The sequence below is a fragment of the Microcaecilia unicolor genome, chromosome 1, assembly GCF_901765095.1.
Source record: "Microcaecilia unicolor chromosome 1, aMicUni1.1, whole genome shotgun sequence".
Classification (NCBI taxonomy): domain Eukaryota; kingdom Metazoa; phylum Chordata; class Amphibia; order Gymnophiona; family Siphonopidae; genus Microcaecilia; species Microcaecilia unicolor.
In genome coordinates this window covers 438,846,373-438,866,025 of record NC_044031.1, presented here as the reverse complement: position 1 = coordinate 438,866,025, position 19,653 = coordinate 438,846,373, and the positions used below count along the sequence as shown (strand labels likewise).

At 41.1% G+C, this 19,653-nt stretch overlaps 1 protein-coding gene across 1 annotated transcript in view; it reads left to right on the top strand.

The window, feature by feature from the left end:
- CDH19 (cadherin 19) overlaps window positions 1–19,653 on the top strand; it is a 225,734-nt gene that overhangs the window by 108,393 nt on the left and 97,688 nt on the right. Inside the window, 1 exon segment of the mRNA XM_030212600.1 lies at window positions 9,259–9,395. Coding sequence (XP_030068460.1) covers window positions 9,259–9,395 — 137 coding nt within the window.

Sequence of the window (19,653 nt, the reverse complement as noted above, 5' to 3'; positions counted from 1 at the left end):
AATACTGACAACTATTCAAGTACAAAATTCCTTTATTAAGTTTCAATAAACAAAAATGAATTAAAATTCTATTAAACTCCTAATATATACTCATCCTCACACTCTTACATACAAAACACATCCTTCTCTCACACACGCTTTTTCACCTCTCATGCACAATCACCAATCATTAACCATCTCATCAATATAACATGTGGAGGGGCATAATCAAAAGAGGCACCGAAGTTTTGCTGAGGACATCCTCGCAAAACGTCCCGGTGAAGGGACGAGGAAACCCGTATTATCAAAACAAGATGGGCGGCCATCTTTTTTAATACGGTCGGGGATGCCCAAATCCTGAAATTTAGGCCGTCCCTAGAGATGGTCATCCCTAGACTTGGTTGTTTCTGATTTTCGGTGATAATGGAAAACAAGGACGCCCATCTCAGAAATGACCAAATGCAAGCCCTTTGGTCATGAGAAGAGCCAGCATTCATAGTGCACTGGTCCCCCTGACATGCCAGGACACCAACCGGGCACCCTAGGGGGCACTGCAGTGGACTTCAGAAATTGCTCCCAGGTACATAGCTCCCTTACCTTGTGTGCTGAGTTCCCCAAAACCCACTACCCACAACTGTACATCACTACCATAGCCCTTACAGGTGAAGGGAACACCTAGATGTGGGTACAGTGGGTTTGTGGTGGGGTTTGGAGAGCTCACATTTACCACCACAAGTGTAACAGGTGGAGGGATGGGCCTGGGTCCGTCTGCCTGAAGTGCACTGCACTCACTAAAACTGCTCAAGGGACCTGCATACTGCTGTGATGGACCCGAGCATGACATTTGAGGCTGGCATAGAGGCTGGCACAAAATATTTTTAAAGATATTTTTGGGGATGGAAGGGGCTGGTGACCACTGGGGGAATAAGGGGAGGTGATCCCCGATTCTCACCGGTGGTCATCTTGTCAGTTCGGGCACCTTTTTGTGCATTGGTTGTAACAAAAACAGGACCAGGTAAAGTTGTCCAAGTGCTCGTCAGGGATGCCCTTTTTTTTCCATTATGGGTCGAGGACACCCATGTATTAGGCACGCCGAAGTCCCGCCTTCGCTACACCTCCGACACGCCCCTGTGAACTTTGTCATCCCCCGCGATGGAAAGCAGTTGGGGACACCCAAAATCGGCTTTCAATTATGCTGATTTGGGTGACCCTGTGAGAAGGACACCCATCTTCCAATTTGTGTCGAAAGATGGACGTCCTTCTCTTTCAAAAATGAGCCTGATAGTGTAACCAGGGGCCAACTGAATATACATAATGTTGCATTCAGATTAACATAGTTCAACTTTTGCTGATATTACATAAGTCAGATATATAGCTAACATTTAACTCCAGATATATTAGTTCATCTTCACTAATATTGGTTCAAACCAATGTTTAAAGAGTGAGTGGCTATGTAGGTGGGTGTACCGCCCACCTACATAGTTAATTAGAAAATAACTTTCAACAGTTGAGAAGATCTTTCCAAAACAGACAATATGATGAACTTGATCACCGTCAGCATTACACTTGAAAGACTTGAAAACCGTTGTATTTCAGCAACTTCTCCTTCATCATTGAACCATTGGCACCCACACAGTCACACTCCAAATCTGTCTGTAAAATCCTTTGTCAGCAGCAATACTTCATCCAATACTTTGGACCCAATTTTTCTGAAAAGATGCTAGTGTTGGTAATTTGAGCATCATCAGGGTTCAGCCATACACGGGTCGCTGGGAACTCACATTATCACTCCAATGCTGAACAGCGGACATGTCATAACGATGTCCGCCCCTGCAGGATGTGTCCGCTCTTCAGCTTTGGAGCGAAGTCTTTCAAGTATAATGCTGACGGTGATCAAGTTTGTTGCATTGTCTGTTTTGGAAAGATCTTCTCGACTGTTGAAACTTATTTTCTAATTAACTATGTGGGTGGGCGGTTTAGCACAGCCGTTCACTCTTTTAATATTGGTTTGAACCAATATCAGTGAAGATGAGCTAATATATCTGGAGTTAAATGTTAGCTATACATCTGACTTATGTAATATCAGCAAAAGTTGAACTATGTTAATCTGAATGCCATGTTATGTATATTCAGTTGGCCCCTGGTTACACTAAATGTTATATTGATGATAAGTTTAACAATTGCTGATTGTGCATGAGAGGTGAAAAAGTGTGTGAGAGAAGGATGTGTTTTGTATGTAAGAGTGTGAGGATATATATTAGGAGTTTAATAAAATTTTAATTCATTTTTGTTTATTGAAACTTAATAAAGGAATTTTGTACTTAAATAGTTGTCAGTATTATATGCATTATGGTAAGATCTGAGATAAGACCATTCCTCTTTAATCTGCTTCACTGTATATAACCACTAAAAGTTTGTTTTGTATAGTTTGTTCAAATTTCTCAAGATGGTACCCTTAATACAATAAAACATATCACTCATCATCTATTAACTAAGTAGTCCTATTACTAAGGAGCGCTCAAAAATGGGCTGCGCTAGTGTAGGCGTGTGTTTTGGGTACGCAAATCCATTTTTAGCGCACCTGTTTAAAGGGCCTTTTTAAAATCTTTTGCTAAAAATCGACATGCAGAAAAATAAAAATTGGCACGTGTCCATTTTGGGTCTGAAACCTTACCATCACCCACTGACTTAGTGGTAAGGTCTCACGCAGTAACCATACGGTAATCATCTACATGTGTAGAATGATAATTACCACCCAGTTTCTACCACAAGCAGGAAAATAAGCATTATTTTCTGGTGTGCGTAACGGAAGCATTAAAAAACAAAATAACTGCCTGGGCTACAAGGTAGCCAGACGGTACCTCTAAATTGATGTGCGAAGGACACATGTATGCGCCTACATGGCTTAGTAAAAGGGCCCATTAAGGCTTATTTTACAAAGCTATGCTAGTGATTCCCACATGACAAATGAGAGGAAGCCCATTCAATTCCTATGAGCTTCCTCTCATTTGCCGCGTGGGAATCGCTAGCACAACTTTGCAAAAGAAGCCCTTAGAATATAAATGAATCAGATAACAAAATCTAAGTGTGCAACAATTATATCCTTGCATCAGTATAACAAGGTGTTTGCAAATAGTTCAAGTTCAAATATAATATTTATAATAATAATTGTCATGGTAATTTAATTTCTTATATGCTGGCTGCAAGCCATTGAAGCAGCGTACATTCAGGTACAGCAGATATTTTTCTGTCTCAGGAAGACTCACACTCTAACTCTGTTTACTAAGCCACGCTAATGGCTGCCATGCGCTAATGCCGAGCACAGCCCATTCACTTTGAATGGGCTATGTTGGCATTGCCGCATGGCTTAGTAAACGATGGTGGTGTGTGTGTGTGTGTGTGTGGGGGGGGGGGGGGTAAGTTTATACCAGAGGCAATGGGGATTTATGTCAATTACCAAAGATCACAAGAAACTGCAGAGGACTTTGAACCAGTTTCCCCGGTACTCAGCCTGTAGCTCCAACCATTAGCCTACTCCTCCCCTCCTATACTGTGTTGGATATATTCTATTTAAATTTGATAGTGTGATCATTTCTCCCAAGGAGAAATTGAAAAAAATCAACATAGAGACCACAAAGTTTATTGAATTAGAGGCATATGTGATATCAGTAGTGTGGAAGGCCTATATCAATCTAAAACTAGTTAAAGGCATGTGTCTTCATTTGGTTTAGAAATCATTGCAATTGATGATGGTCACTATAATCATCTCTCATTTATATTACTATGATGGCATGTTGGCTGGGGCACCAAGTTGGATATGTCATAAACCTCAGCTAGTATAGAATACAATGTTGCTAAGGAGATCACATGTGGAGCAAGTGACCCCAGTGCTGAAAACATTACAAATGTACATTTTTTAAAATTGTTGTCCTGAAATTCAGAGGTTTGGGAGAAGCCAAGACCTACTTATCAGGCAAAGAAAAGTACAATGGTATAGACCAGGCGGACAGTCGAGGATGAGTCCAGGATTTTTTAATTCGTGGGTTCCTACAGTTGGGAAAAGTTCAGAGGTGTAAAGGACCATTTTATAAACATGTATATGCCCATTTCATGCATAAACGTTTAGAATACTAGTGTGTGTGTGTGTGTGTGTATGCCAATATGCTGCCCAAGTGCTATTCTATAAATAAGTGACTACGTTGCATAATACATATTTGCATGAAGCAAACATATAGAAAGATCATGGGTAGGTCATAGGCCGGGGCATAGCATATAGTAACATAGTAACATAGTAAATGATGACAGATAAAGACCTGTACGGTCCATCCAGTCTGCCCAACAAGATAAACTCATTTTACATGGTATGTGATACTTTATATTTATACCCAAGTATTTGTCCTTGCCTTTCTCAGGGCACAGACCGTAGAAGTCTGCCCAGTACTGTTCTTGTACTAAATTCTGAAGCTAACATCGAAACCCCTTAAAATTTACACTCCAGCCCATCCCTATCTATTCAGTCACGATCAGGGCGTAGACCATAGAAGTCTGCCCAGCTCCCGTTTTGTTTCCAATTACCAGCGTCACCACCCAATCTCCGCTAAGATTCCACAGAACCATTCTTTCTAAACAGGATTCCTTTGTGTTTATTCCACGCATGTTTGAATTCCATTACCATTTTCATCTCCATCACCTCCCGCGGGAGGGCATTCCACATATCCACCACCCTCTCTGTGAAAAAATACTTCCTGACATTAGTCCTGAGTCTGCCCCCCTTCAACCTCAATTCATGTCCTCTAGTTCTACCACCTTCCCGTCTCTGGAAAAGGTTCATTTGCGGATTAATACCTTTCAAATATTTGAATGTCAGTATCATATCACCCCTGTTTCTCCTTTCCTCCAAGGTATACATGTTCAGGTCAGCAAGTCTGTCCTCGTATGGTTTGCAACACAAATTCCATACCATTTTTGTAGCTTTTCTTTGCACCGCTTCCAGTCTTTTTACATCTTTAGCAAGATATGGCCTCCAAAACTGAACACAATACTCCAAATGGGGCCTCACCAACAACTTATACAGGGGCATCAACACCTCCTTTCTTCTGCTGGTTATGCCCCTCTCTACACAGCCTAGCATCCTTCTGGCCACCGCCGTTGCCTTGTTTCTTCACCTTCAGATCCTCCGACACCAACACCTCAAGGTCTCTCTCCTGAGTCGAGCTTACTAATCTCTCCCCTCCTATCCGGTATCTCTCTTTTGGGTTTCTGCACTGCAAGTGCATCACTCTACACTTCTTGGCATTTAATTTTAACTCTTCTTTTCTAACTGAGGTTTTCAATTTATTACTAGAGTACAAACTCCGAAATTGCTTACACAAAGTACTCTTTACACCATACGTGTATTAAACTTATTTATTATATTACATATGCCTATATTTCTTACCCTAATCCTCGAAACTCACATTCACACGTCACATTCACACATAGCACCCATTTCTCTAGATGTAATAATCATCTATTGTGCATTATCATTTGATACACGACTCAGCTTTTACATTACATTGTATATAGAACATCAGATCCAAGACATATTTCAGTCATTATTTCAAAATAGTTCAATTCAATACATCAAATTCAAGCGCCCTTTTTGAGCGCAGATTGCAATGCTTTGCAGCTATTATAATGATTTAACTGTTCAGTTCGTTTGCATCAAATTCAAACGTCTTTGTTAAGCCCAGATAGCAGTGCTTTAAGGCAATTAGAGAACTGTGTTCCATGCGGAACCCCACAGCGTGAGAAAGGCTAACGAGGAGCGTAATCCACAAACATTCACTCCAGTTGAAAAACCTTTTAAAGCCAGCTGGGTTAATGTGTGAGCCCTTACAACCTTCTAAATAGATGGTAGTAAGGGTTCAGGCAGTACATGGCCATATGTTAATTTTGATATTAGTGCATGGCCATTAATGACTCTAAAAATGCTTTTTTCCTGCAAAAAGTAATTCTGGCTTGTAGCAATTTCATGTGCAAACACTACTACAGGCCACTTTTTACCACCGCTTGGTAAAAGGGCCCCTAAGATATGGATTGTGGGGCAAGGAAGAGAGAGGGGAACCGCAACACATGGGTTGTAGGGCAGGGAAGAGAGAGGATCCACATCACATGGGTTGTGGGGCAGGGAAGAGAGAGGGAAACTGCAGCACATGGGTTGTGGGGCAGTTAGCTTAGCGGGGTTTAAAAAATGTTTGGATGGCTTCGTAAAAGAAAAGTCCATAGACCATTATTAAAATGGGCTTGGGGAAAATTCACTGCTTATTTCTAGGATAAGCAACATGAAATGCACTGTTTTGGATCTTGCCAGGTAATTGTGACCTGGATTGGCCACTGTTGGAAACAGGATGCTGGGCTTGATGGACCTTTGATCTGTCCCAATATGGCAATACTTATGTACTAAGACAACTACAAAGAATTAGACATTATTTTACTTCTGGCCATTTCTTGTTATTAGTACATTCCCTGGTGATTTGCCGGCTAGACTATTGTAATGTACTCTTTGCTGGATGTTCTAAAAGATTAATTCAATGGCTGCAGACATAGAAAAATACGTCTGCCAGATCAATACTTTGTGCAAAGAGATTTAATAAAGCCACACCTTTTTTGACAAATCTCCATTGGTTGCCTATAGATGCTGTTTAAACTTTCCACTATCATTTTTGTGATAGCACATGGTGCAGCTCCCCTACTTTGTATGTCATTGGTTTTGTTCCTATTTGATTATAAATAATCACATCAGAAAAAAATCACTGAAACTTTCTTTACCTTCAGTTTAACATTAAGGGGCCCTTTTACAGAGTGGTGGTAAGCTCAACGCGGGCTTATCGCTCGCTCTTCCGGGACTACTGCCGGCCCAATGCAGTTGCAAGTGGTAGTCCTACCCTGAGCCCGCGCTATTTCTGTGGGGAAAAGAAAACCCAGAGAAATGGCTAGCATGGCAATAACCCAGTGCTAATCGAACATTGCTGCATGTTGCCTGGTTACTGCCGGGTTGGCGCGGGAGCCCTTATTGCCACCTGAATGGGTGGCAGTAAGGGCTCCCCACCGCATGGCCACACAGTAAAAGTTCTCTTACCGCATGGCCATATGTGTCTGGGGGCTTTTTAACCCACTGCAGAAAAAATGGCCCTGGTGTGCAGAAAAAACAGCTCCCTCCACTAGCGCAGTGCCCTTTTTCCTGCGGCTTGGTAAAAGGATCATAAGTTTGTTATAAACAAACTTATAGCCTTTTATTTTCATACCAAGCAGCTTTAATTTGGAATTCACTACCAGTAGATGTTAATTTATAAACAAACTATGGAACATTTATTAATCATAATTGTTTACTAAATATCTTAAGGAATAATTTTAGAATATTTTAATCACTGTAATTATAGCTTCCCAATAATTTATGGTTAATTCATTTGTGATCTGTATTGAATCACCAAGGTGGAATTCTGCAGAATATAAGTGCAATTTCAATTCAATTCAATATGTTTTCTGAAACAATTACTGCTGAATGCTTAAAAAAAAAAGATGTGCGATAAATTCTATTTGCTTATCTATAACATTTGTGGTACTAACTTAAGGCAAAGCATTGGGTCAGCAGTTTTGAAAGTGAATTCTGTGCATACTTTCTTTAGGCAATTTTCAAAGAGAAATAATATTGTTATTTTTCCTTTTTGAAAACGAATGCAATATCTGCCAATAAAAGTAAGAACATAAGAATTGCCATACTTGGTCACACCTAAGGTCTACCTAGCCCAGGAACTCATTTCTAACAAGTGCCAATCCAGTCCACAAGCACCTAGTAGAATTTAAAAAATAGCTTTCCTAGGACTACCATAATAATGATTTATGGACAGTGGTGTGCTGGTAAATGTTGATCAACAGGCTCTCAAAATAAATAAATAATTAAACAACAAATAAATATATAAATCCCATAGATATGTACGTAACTGTATTATACATTCAATTGGTACAAATGATATGCACAGGCAGCAACCAATTTACACACACACACACATCCATCCATCCATCCATCCATCCATCCATCCATGTACAGAAATTCTCCTTTCTCCCCTGCCCTCCCATCCATCTATCCATATCCAGCAATTTTCCTCTCTCCCCAGCCCTCCCCTCCATCCATCCATCCATCCATCCATCCATTCATCCATGTCCAGCAATTCTCCTCTCTTCTGCTCTCATCTCCATCCATGTCCAGCAATTCTCCTCTCTCCCCTGCTGTGCCCTCCCATCCATGTCCAGTGATTCTCCTCTATCCCCTTCCCCCTCCCATCCATGTCCAGCAATTCTCCTCTCTCCCCTGCCCTCCCCTCCCATCCATGTCCAGAAATTTGCCCCAGCCCCCACCTACCCCCTTAGTCCCCTTCTCAGCTGTTGCTGCTAGTTCTAGTTCCAGATCTTGTAAATGCCCCCTTTTTTTTCTTGCCACCCCGTGTCTCTTTTACCTCAAAGCAGCTGCATGACAGCGCCAGATCAAGAAGCAGGCTGCCAGCTTGGGCCTTCCCTCACTGTGTCCTTTCCTCCTCTGATGTAATTTCCTGTTTCAAGTAGGGCAGGGCCTTCCCTCGCTGTGTCCTGCCCTCCTCTGATTTAATTTCCTGTTTCCAAGAGGGCAGGACACAGTGAGGGAAGGCCTGAGTTGGCAGCCTGCTTCTTTCACTGACGCTGTCATGCTGCCACTTTGAGGTAAAAGAGACCCAGGGTGGTAAGAACAAAAAGGGGGCTGTTGCAGGAGCTGAGGGCAGGCAAGTGGGGATGGGGGGCTGAAGCTGGGGCTGGAACTGTGAGCCAACGGTAAGCATGGCTTGTAGCACCCTCCAAAGGTGAGCGCCCCCTTGCCATGCTTGCTGCACTTACCAGTTTGTGCCGGCCCTGGGGCAGGAGCGTAGGATGGGGAATCGCTGCTGCCCCAGCTGATCTGGCAGAACAAACGTATGTAATTCTATATGGATTTGCACCAGTTATTTTGTGGCTATTTTTTCTATGGAAACAATATATGTAGGCATAAAATTATAGTCTATTCATTTTAATTCCTTCACACTATCTAAAGGCAATCCTCGAACTGCCTACATTTTCCATAGCTAAAATGACATCGTTGAACTTGACCTAACTGTATTTTTAGTCATGTAAACTCATGGCAGTTTTCAGTCAATGAGCCTACTTGGCTATATACGATTTCCCTGAGGAATTTTCTTATAATTATTTTCTGTCCTCTGTTCTTTGTTGTAGGTATTCTCTAATTCACAGCAAACATTTAAGCAGATTGTTCAACATAGATGAACACAATGGAACCATTACTGTCATCAAACCTCTGGACCGGGAAGTAATGCCTTGGTGTAATTTAACAGTTAAAGCCACAGAGGCATGTAAGTATTAATTTGTGGAGCACGAGGTTTTGTGTTAGCCAAAATTCACATAATTGTCATGACAACTGTACATTCTTTTGTAAGCTTAATTGACTGACCTAGTACATTTAGAGGAGTGGCCTAGTGGTTGAAGCACCCATCTTGATATCCAGCGGTGGCTGGTTCAAACCCCACTGCTGCTTCTTGTGATCTTGGTTAAGTCACTTAACCCTCCATTGCTTCAGGTACACGCTTAGATTGTGCGCCCTCCAAGGACAGGGAAGTACCCAAGGTACTTGAATGTAACTCACCTTGAGCTACTACTAAGGTGTGTGCAAAATCCAAATAAATATAGCACTGAAAGTTAGGAGTTGGAAAGATCTGCATGGCGCCCCTATTCTATAAAGTGTGCCTGACCTTTATAGAATAATGTTGGGCACTGGATTTACGCCTGTAAGTCCAGTGCCCAAAGTTAAGTACATAGCAGCATTAGTCTATAACTTGACACTTAACTTTTAGGAAAGCCCATGACCCATCTAGATGCCATCCCCTTTTGGGTTTGTTCAAGGATAAAGTTAGATGCCACATTATAGAATAGCAGGTAGGAGAGATCCACATGCAACTTCAATTAAGCACCAATTAAGTGGACAAAGGGTGCCCACTTCCGCATTTTAAGTAGTTATTTAGAAAGGACGCCCAAAGCAGAATTGAGACATCCAGGTCCAACTATCTCAAGTTCTGCTAGTATTTTGGAACAGGATCTATCAACATAGAGCCTGTTCCAAAATACATCCAGGAATAGACATGTATGCACTCCAGCTAATAACTGGTTGTGGTCAGCTCTTTTTCAAATGCTGCCCATTGCCAGATAGATTAGCCCCACATATTCAGTGTCAGGCCATATCAGGGCAGCAGCACTGAAAATCCAGACCTAATTATAAGGGCCCTGGCCACTGGAGCTTATGCAGGTCACTGTCGATATTCAGCCAGGGCCTGCATAAGACAGATGGGTTCCAGCTGAATATTGGACGGGACTCGCATAACCATTTTGTGGCTTTCTAAGCTCCCCTGGTCCCCCTAACAGCCCCTGGAACCTCCCTCCTCCCCCCACCCCAGTCCACACTGTTGGAATGTAATTGTATTTTACATGCATTGCCTGTCACCTATTATTTCTCTGTGATTACTCTGTGACCTCTGATGTGAATTACTTAGAGAGGTCACACAGCTATGCAACTTCCTGTGGGGGTTAGATGCAGCAGATGCAGCACATGGAGCACATGGAGCTCATGTTCTCTCCTAACCTGAGAGGATCTATGGTGGTGTGAGCATCCATTACCATCTAAGCACATGGAAGGAGCTGATAATACAAATGTATAGTAATATGTATATATAAGCCTGTCTGATTATAATCTAACTACAAACTGTGAGTAAACAGATGTTTTGTTACTTCAACTTTAAAGTGACTCAGCAGTGAATTATTCAGGGGTGAATGAGAGAGAGATGAAGAAAGAAATTAACATTTCTAAAGCTGAAGCTGTGTGTACTAAAATCTGCTAATTATTACTACAAATAATCCAACAAAAGGGTTATGGGCCCAGGGCTCAGGAATTGAAAAAGAAGAGAAATATTACCAGGCAGAAAAAAAGGCCACATTTTTCTCTTAAGTTTTAAAGGAAAGATTCAGTCTGTCTCTCTCTCCCCCCCACACAGCAGACAGAAGGCTAAGAAAATGGCTGAGGGAAGAAATTCACCATTGTTCTACTCTCTCAAGGTGCCTAAATTAACTGAGTTTAATTATCAGCAGTGGGAACTAAGATTAATATGTCTCCTTCGAGCAAAAGGATTAAATATATGCTTAGACCAAGACAGAACAGCTGAAAATATGGCTGAATGGGACAATGCAAACTATTATGTGAAGTGCATGCTTTTGGAAGCTCTCTCAGAGAAACAAGCCATATTAGTGGAGGGAAAAGATACACCAAAGGACATTTTATATAAACTGAGAACTATGTATGCAACTACATATGCAAAGCAGCAACCAATTTGGCTGGCAGAGTTGAATGAAACCAAATTAAGGGATAAAAGTAAATGTAATGATCACATTATGCATCTTATGTCTTCATTTCAAAAGCTAGAACTTTCTGGAATTCCCATGTGTGATGCATTGAAAAGAGCATTTCTTTTTACCTCACTATCAAAGAAGTTTGATGTTTTTAGGTCTGTAAATGAGGCCATTGAAGGGCAATCTTTTGAACAGGCAACATCAAAACTAAGGCAGGAATGCATAATAAATGATTCTGAGGAGATGTGTTCTCAGAGTCAGTCAGAGAGAAATGAAACAAATTTCTTGGCAAAGAACAGAGGAAGGCGGAGCTATGGGAAAACTCCACCCAAGGGCAAGCTGATTTGCTACTCATGTGGAAAGGAGGGACATGTATCTAAATGGTGTAAGGAAACACAAAACACTCCCTCTAGCTCACCTAAGCCAATGGAACTAAAGAATTTTCAAACCAGGAAATGTATGAAGGACAAAGATAAACACAAGGGTTTTCTAATGGCAGAAAAATCTTTGACTATGGTAAATAATAATTCAAATGAAAGTACTTGGATTTTGGATTCAGGGAGCACATGCCATTTAACCAATTGTAAAGATTTCTTTCAGGAAATGTGTCCAGAGGAAGGTATTCTTAAAACTGCAAACGCAGGGACTGCTAAGATCCAAGCAAAAGGTATTGGATTCTTAAAATGCAAAGTGTCTAATGAAGTTAAAGAAATTCCTGTAAGTGATGTCTTGTATATTCCCCAAGCAGTTTGTAATATGCTTAGTGTATCTACATTAGATAAGAAGGGATTTGCGATTCATTTTGAAAACAGTAAGTGCACAATCTCTAAAAATGATGAAGTGTATGCTGAAGCTTTTATGCATAATGATGTTTATAAGCTGAACATTTCAGGTGAAGCCTCACATATGGCGCAAGTAAGGAAGAATGATGGTAAATGTAGTCCGGAAATCTGGCACCGCCGCCTGGGACATCGTGATTCTAAGGTGATCCAGGATCTTTACAGTAAGCAACTGGCCACCGGCATTCAGATAAGTGCAGATGCTGGTAAAATGGAGAAATGCATAGACTGTGTTACTCAAAAAGGTGTAAGACCCTCATTTCCTGCATACACAGGAAATAGGAGTAATAAAGTACTGGACTTAATACACAGTGACTTATGTGGACCGTTTAATATCCCATCATTGGGAAATAACAGATTTGTGCTAATATTCTTGGATGATTTCTCTAGATATTGTGTGGCCTATTTGCTGAAAGAAAAAAGTCAAGTCACAGGCATGCTGAAGAAATACGTAGCCATGGTGAGCAATAAATTTGAAAGAAAACCAAAGGTTCTTCAGACCGACAATGGTGGTGAGTTCACTTCACAAAGCATGCGCACATTTCTAGAACAAGAAGGCATTCAGCATATCACAACAGTAGCTTATACACCAGAGCAAAATTCTGTTGCAGAGAGAAAATTTAGGTCACTTGTGGAAATGACCAGATGTATGCTGTCAGATAGCAATCTCCCTAAAAGACTATGGGGGGAAGCCATTCTCACAGCAGTGTACCTACAAAACAGAATGCCAACTAAAGGCGCTGAGCGCACACCACATGAGACATGGCATGGTAGGAAGCCAAACCTGTCACACATAAGAACATTTGGAAGTACAGCATATGCTCATGAACCAAAGCAAAGAAGGCATAAGCTGGATTCCACAACAGAAAGGGGCATTTTAGTTGGCTATACTCCAGGACACAAAGGATATAGAATTTTGAATCTGAAAACTGGCATTGTTGGCATAAGACATGTTACATATTTTGATGAAACAAAAGGGTTGATAAAGGCTGGATTATCCCAGATGAGCCTTATCATCCAGAATATGAAACTAGAACCATAATAGACATGCCAGTGTATATAAATGCCATACCAAGGCAGATGTCTGAAAGCAACTCATCTGTATCTAACGAGGAACAGGCAGAGGAAACAGACACAGAAAGGATCATTGAAGAAGACAGTACAGTTGGAGAAGGGGAATCAATTGGAGAAGAACTCTCAGATTTAGAGGATGCGGAAAGGTCAGACCAACCTGTTGTCAGACGCTCATCCAGGGAAAACAAAGGTGTTCCACCCCCAAGACTGTCTTACCTAACAAAGTCAGCAGAAGCTCAAGAGCCCTTAACATGGGATGAGATTGAGAAAATGCCAGCAGAAGAAGCTGCTGAATGGCATAAAGCTGCACAAGAAGAAATTGATGCATTGGATAAAAATAATACTTGGATTCTTACAAAATTACCTCCTGGCAAGAAAGCTATAGGATGCAAATGGGTATTCAAGTTAAAAAGGAATGCACAAGGAAAAGTGGAAAGGTATAAAGCCAGATTAGTGGCAAAGGGATATCTTCAAAAATATGGAGAAGATTTTGATGAAGTGTTTGCACCTGTAGTGAAACACACGACAATAAGAACACTTCTGAGCATTGCAGTCTCAAAAGGCATGCAAGTCAAACACATTGATGTGAAAACAGCGTTTCTTCACGGAGATATAACTGAAGACTTGTACATGGAACAGCCAACAGGTTTCATAAATACAAAACAAAGACAGCTAGTGTGTAAATTAAACAAAGGTCTTTATGGATTAAAGCAAAGTGCAAAATGTTGGAATGATAAATTGCATGAAATATTGACAAATTTAGGATTTAAGCAAGGTGAAGCAGACAAATGCTTGTACACTAGGTGCAGAAATGGACAATATGCATACATTTTAGCTTTTGTTGATGATCTGCTCATTGCAAGCAAAAGTGAGCAAGAGTACAAGGACATTGTAAAGTGTTTAACCACAATGTTGAGATAAAAGAACTTGGTAATGTGTCATACTATCTTGGTATAGAAATTGAGAAACAAAATGATGGTTCTTATCTTCTAAGCCAGAAGCAGAAATAAATGAGCTTATTGAAAGTTTAGGTATGCAAGATGCCCAAGTTGTAAGCACTCCCATGATCACTGATTTTCTGAAGGATGAAACAGTAAGAGAACCTTTACCAGATAACATCCAATATAGATCAGCCATAGGTAAGCTTTTATATCTAGCTACCACATACAGGGCTGATATAGCAAATGCAGTAGGAATTTTGAGCAGAAGGGTCAGCTCACCTACCAAATCAGATTGGACTGCAGTTAAAAGGATGGTAAGGTATTTAAAGGGTACCATTGATTGTAAATTAAAGATTTCAGCCAATAGTAATCCAAAACTAATATGTTACTGTGATTCAGATGGGCAGGGGATCATTCTGATTATAAATCCACAAGTGGATATGTGTTTATGTATGGAAATGTACAAATTTCATGGGCCAGTCATAAACAAAGTATTGTGAGTCTGTCTTCTACAGAAGCTGAATACGTGGCCGTATCGGAAGCGTGCAGAGAACTGATGTGGATTGAAAAACTTTTGCTGGATTTCGGAATAGCTGAAAAGAGACCAATCCAGATAATGGAAGATAATCAGAGCTGCATCCGACTGTCACAGAATGACAAGGTTCAGTCACGCACCAAGCACATCGCAACGAAATACCACAACGTGCGAGAGTTGGCGAAAGAAGGGGTCATCAGTCTACACTATTGTCACACCAGTGAGATGACAGCTGACATCATGACCAAACCGTTACCCAGAGAACATTTTGTGAATCTGCGTATAAAGCTTGGACTTTGTATGAATAATAATTGCATGACAGTTATGCATGAGAAGGGGTTTGTTGGAATGTAATTGTATTTTACATGCATTGCCTGTCACCTATTATTTCTCTGTGATTACTCTGTGACCTCTGATGTGAATTACTTAGAGAGGTCACACAGCTATGCAACTTCCTGTGGGGGTTAGATGCAGCAGATGCAGCACATGGAGCACATGGAGCTCATGTTCTCTCCTAACCTGAGAGGATCTATGGTGGTGTGAGCATCCATTACCATCTAAGCACATGGAAGGAGCTGATAATACAAATGTATAGTAATATGTATATAAGCCTGTCTGATTATAATCTAACTACAAACTGTGAGTAAACAGATGTTTTGTTACTTCAACTTTAAAGTGACTCAGCAGTGAATTATTCAGGGGTGAATGAGAGAGAGATGAAGAAAGAAATTAACATTTCTAAAGCTGAAGCTGTGTGTACTAAAATCTGCTAATTATTTACTACAAATAATCCAACACACACAAGACACAGCCCACTCATCCCACCTTCCCCCAACCCCTTCCAGACCAGAGAGGCCCCTTTGGGCCTACTTGATATTCCTGGTGGGCCAAGGGGGGGGGGGTGATGAGGGCAAGAGTGAAGCCCACTTGCTCCTGCCCCTTTCAGATGCCATAGGAAAATCATGGCTGCCACAACCTCTCATGTATAGCAGCTCAGATTACTTGCGTAGTACTGCGAGGCTGCATGAGATGTCATGCCATTAAGGGCAGGAGAAAATGGGCTTCACTCCTGTCCCCATCATCTCCACTTGGAACACCAGGGACATCAGGTAGGCCTCGTGGAGTTGGGAGTTGGGGGGGCATTCCAGGAGAGGTGAGTTCTGTCTCGCATGGGCTGGAGAAGGGGGAGGGAAGGCAGGCAGGTTGCTAGGAGGGGGGATGAGAGGGGGATTGGGGAGTCTTAAACCATAACAAAGCTATGCAGGTCCCTGTTGATATTCAGTGCTGGAACCCTGATATCTAACCTGGCCAAGCTAGCTATGCAGATCCTAGCACTGAATATAGCTGGTACAGTAAAACTATTGTCCTAACTTTAGGTGGTGTGTTAGCAAGGCACCCATCTGAATATTGGCCAGTGCCTAGTTAACTTTTGCATCAGCAGAAATACTCAGATACTCAATGCCAGCAGCTGCACATGCCCTGACATAAATATTTGGATTTAGGTCAGCCCTTGACTAGAGTAGACTTCAAGCTGCTTACTGCCGTGGGCTGAATATTGACCCCCCAGGTTAACAGTAATATAACCAATCTAAACAGTAGCACACATTGATAACCCTCCCCCCCCCCCCCCCCCCCCCATGTTGTTGAAGGTGTTACAGAGCCTGGTGTCCTTTGCTGATATCACTTTTAGGAGGGAGGAGGGAAGAAGATGAGGAACATTAAGAAATTAAAGGGACAATGTCCCCTAAACCTTCCAGTGGAACATTGCACAAAAGGAACACTTTTCTGGACCCTAGATGTCCCAGGGAACAGTTTAAATTCCAGTATTGAAGAACTTAGATATAGATGTGCATCCCCCTTTTAAATGAGGACCACGCGTCTATTCCTTTGGTTCACCCAAAATACATCCACACTGTTCCCATCCCTCTTGTTTCATGCACATTTTCAGATTTTAGATGTGTATCTCCTGACTTTGAAAAACTGAAATTTAGATGTCCTGTATCAACATATACATCTAGATGCCGGTTTATGCATATCTGAACCATGCATAGGGTTGTATAAATATGTGTCTTTTTACAGACAGGGATGTTTGACTAGTCTTTTTTCTCTTTTTAATATATTATTTCATATAGTCACAATCTTTTATAAATCACCAATCATTTTTTGTCAATTTAAGTAAATATCATTGTTTTATATTTGTATAAATTGTGACCACAGAGTCTTGTTGAATGATATATATGATTCACATTGATATAGTCCCACTTCTATAAAGGTTAGTCAATCACTGTAAGCATGAGAGAATGCCTTTCAAAATGGTCATCATAGCATTCAACTCTTATGTGCTGACATATTGCCAATGTTGCAGAAGTGGAGGAGTGGCCTAGTGGTTAGGGTGGTGGACTTTGGTCCTGAGGAATTGAGTTTGATTCCTGGCACAGGCAGCTCCTTGTGATTCTGGGCAAGTCACTTAACCCTCCATTGAGCCTGCCATAAGTGGGAGAAAGCACTTAACCCTCCGTTGAGCCTGCCATAAGTGGGAGAAAGCATGGGGTACAAATGTAATAAATATATAAGTTTTTTATTGTTTGTTTGTTTTATGGCTTGAACTTTTTATTGAATAGCATGTTAGTTATTATGATTAAGTGCTTGATGATTTGAAGCAGTTTACATGCAATCAATGGCTTTAGTGGTGTTTTGACCATGTCTACCCTTTGAAACTATTTTAGATAAGCTTGTTTCCAATATTATTTATCCAACATAATATTGTTTTTACTAGTTGAATCAGCTGATATAAGAGTCCATTTACTAAGCTGTGGTTTTGGCATGCCCTTGTGCGAGTGTACAGCGCTGCGTACGTCTAGTAGCGCTATAGAAATGATAAATAGTAGTAGTAGATGCCCATTAGCTTGTGGCCACTATACAATAATTAGCGCACGAGTGCTTATCAACACCTATTTTATAGGTGATAAGGGCTCACGTGCTAATCCTGTGCTAATCAGTTAGCATGCAGTTATCTAGCTGCACTGAGTAGCTCAGTAATTTCCACTCTTAGCCCCCAGACACACCCCCCCCCAACAAAAATATAAAAATATTTTTGGTGCTTGGTTAGCACGCCGATTTGGAACTTACCACACGACACCTGAGCATATCCTGCAGTAAGCCATTTTCAGCTGTAGAAAGCAAGTGCTAGCACATACCATTGCTTAGTAAAAGGGCCTCAAAATTGTATGGGATTTGCGTTGCAAACCATACGAGCTTGCTGACCTGAAAATGTATACCTTGGAGGAAAGGAGAAACAGGGGTGACATGATACAGATGTTCAAATATTTGAAAGGCTGTTCAGATATGAGAGAGGTCTATACAATTCTGAATGGAGTGAAATGGGTAAATATATCTGTATTTTTTGCCCCAAAAAAACATCATTTACATGGCGAAAATATAATCTAAGAATATTTTGTTTATCAAGTTCAAGAGCAAAAGTCACTAACAATGTTGTTCTCTCTGTAATACATTCCAGAGAGGTCTCAAGAAATTCAGTCAAGTTCAAATTTGCTGTAATCTGAGGTTGCTCTTTCAATAATTTCACATTTCCAGTAATATACTGGAGCCGTGTAATAGGTGGAAATCCCTCTTTCAAAATCCCCAGTACTTCACCGAAATATTTTTTAAGCATTTCATCTGCTGATATTAGAGGGGATTTGGGGAAATTCAGCATCCTCAGGTTATTCTTCCGAGTATTATTTTCCAAGTATTCTAATTTTCTTTCCTGGATTTCTTTGTCCTTTACTAAAGTTATAGTTAAATTCTTTAATTTCTCAACCTCATTTTCCATCTGAAAGATCTTTTCCTTGTGCTCTTGGACATTTAGAGATAAATCTTGAACAGTTTGCTTCAATTCACCGATCTCACCTTTAATAGACTTATTCATCTGTAGTAACGTTCCATTGACCTCCTGTATTGCGTCCCACAGACTTTCCATAGTCACCGACATTGGTCTTATTCGTCCTCCATTCTTCTCGGAAGGCAAACCTCGAGTAGCGGGGGTGGCGTCCTGCGTCTGCCCCTGCTTTGTTGTTTCTAAACTCGAGGTTAATCCGGCGGTGGGTCCTCCTACCACTAGCATCGGAGAGCACGCTTCCAACTGCAGTGACCCCACTGCTAACGGTCCACTTCCGGGTTGTGGAGGCGCGGTGAGAACGGGAGGACTCAGCGTTGCTCCCTCTGCGCTGCACTCGTCCCCGGAGGGGTTTGAGACCGTCGAAGTGGATACCAACTCGCCAAGGATCCCGATACCAAAGTTCTCCAAAGTCGATTGCCTAGAGATAGGTGTCGACGTTGGTGCCACGGAGGTAGGTACCAGCGTTTTTCCCTTTCTTTTCCCCATCTAAACTATCGGGGAAAGAAGTTCTCAGGATCAAACAAAGAGAGATCTGAGGAGCTTCGGGATCACACATCCGTTATCGCCGCCATCTTGTCCCTACAGATTTTTCCTGACTTAGCTAGGAATACACAAAAGAGAAGAAAGGAATTTTTACTTTATAAATCTAGAGTTTTGAAATTAGGTGCCACTTTTCTTTTGAAATTCCCATGCAAATGTCATATTATGTTTGGTTCTAATAACTATATATTTTTTTCCCCACAAAAATTATTACAATTTATTTCATCCAAGGAAAATGTTCTAGAACCTAATGTGTTGCTATCCTAAATGCGCTGATACGTCGGCTGTGAATTTCAACTATGCCCTTTCCGTTAAGAATATTTGGCTTATTTTTATAGGCCTCTTTTTTTTTCTTTTTTTTTTTCCTAGTATCCTGTCTCAAATTATTGT